The 1,060-nt window shown below is 35.1% G+C and overlaps 1 protein-coding gene across 1 annotated transcript in view; it reads right to left on the bottom strand.

The window, feature by feature from the left end:
• gramd3 (GRAM domain containing 3) overlaps positions 1 to 1,060 on the bottom strand; it is a 22,950-nt gene that overhangs the window by 9,214 nt on the left and 12,676 nt on the right. Inside the window, exon 8 of the mRNA XM_015374549.1 lies at positions 575 to 687. Coding sequence (XP_015230035.1) covers positions 575 to 687 — 113 coding nt within the window. The remainder of the gene's footprint in view (positions 1 to 574; positions 688 to 1,060) is intronic.

Below are 1,060 nucleotides of genomic sequence, written 5' to 3'. Positions count from 1 at the left end.
TGTGAAATAAATGCTTTTTGAAATAGTTTTTCTTATTGGGGAACAATCCTAACAATGTATGTTTTAAATCATATTCCCCTCTTATGCTGTAAACAGACAGAATTTCTCTTGTCTTGTCTGGAATTTCAGCGACTCATATCATTAGTGGTGTTCCTCAGGGCTGAACCCTGGCCCCACTGTGATTCACCCAGAATATCACATCTTTCCGGTCTTTTTGCAAATTTATTTGTATAGCACAATTCAGTGCAAAGACAATGCAAAGAGCTTTACATGATTAAAATATAGGAGAATAAAACAAAATCAAAGCAAGTAGGAAAAAAATAAAATAAAAAAGTTGAACTAATGATGTTTCAGTTGAACTGTTTAACTAGAACAGTCGAAGGCAATCCTAAACAAATGTGTTTTTAGTCTTGATAAATATTGGTTTGAGGCTATTCTACAGAAAGAAAACGATGCTAACACCAGAACCCAAACCACCTGACCTCTGATATCTACTGTATGTTATTTAGGATTTATCATTAAAACATTACACTCTGCATGTAAATTCCCAATAACATGAAACAGAAGGTTATACCAGCTATCTTGTCGTAGTCTGGAGCCTGTGAGTCGGAGCTGCTGTTTTCCTCCATCTCCTGCCTTCTTTGTCTCACGGCTACATCCAAGTCAACGAAATCACTCTGCAGGAAAGATTAATCACACAGCTAACGATTCTATCCTCTGCATGTTAAATCAGAGTATTTTTAACCTGTAAAGCAATACGATCTTTGTCATTTCCTGCACGTCTTCCTCTTATCTCTCCTCGCCACTTTTCTTCTCAAGCTATTGATAAATAAAATGCCAATAGTGTCGCAAAATATCAAATTATTTCAGTTATTTGTTTTGTCAGTTAATGTTTGACTGCTTCAATCTTCCTGCATTAAAGGAAAAGTCCGGTCATCAAGGAATAATAAAGGGATGATTATTTATACGTAAAACTAATACGTTTGTGGTGATTTAATGAATTTAGCGTTAATCAGTAAAAAATTAAAACAAAAAATTTCGTCGCGATCACTGAGTCTGG

This window comes from Cyprinodon variegatus, unplaced genomic scaffold, assembly GCF_000732505.1.
Source record: "Cyprinodon variegatus isolate N-32 unplaced genomic scaffold, C_variegatus-1.0 Scaffold105, whole genome shotgun sequence".
NCBI lineage: Eukaryota > Metazoa > Chordata > Actinopteri > Cyprinodontiformes > Cyprinodontidae > Cyprinodon > Cyprinodon variegatus.
The sequence above is the reverse complement of the archived record's forward strand: the minus strand, read 5'-3'. Positions and strand labels throughout refer to the sequence as shown.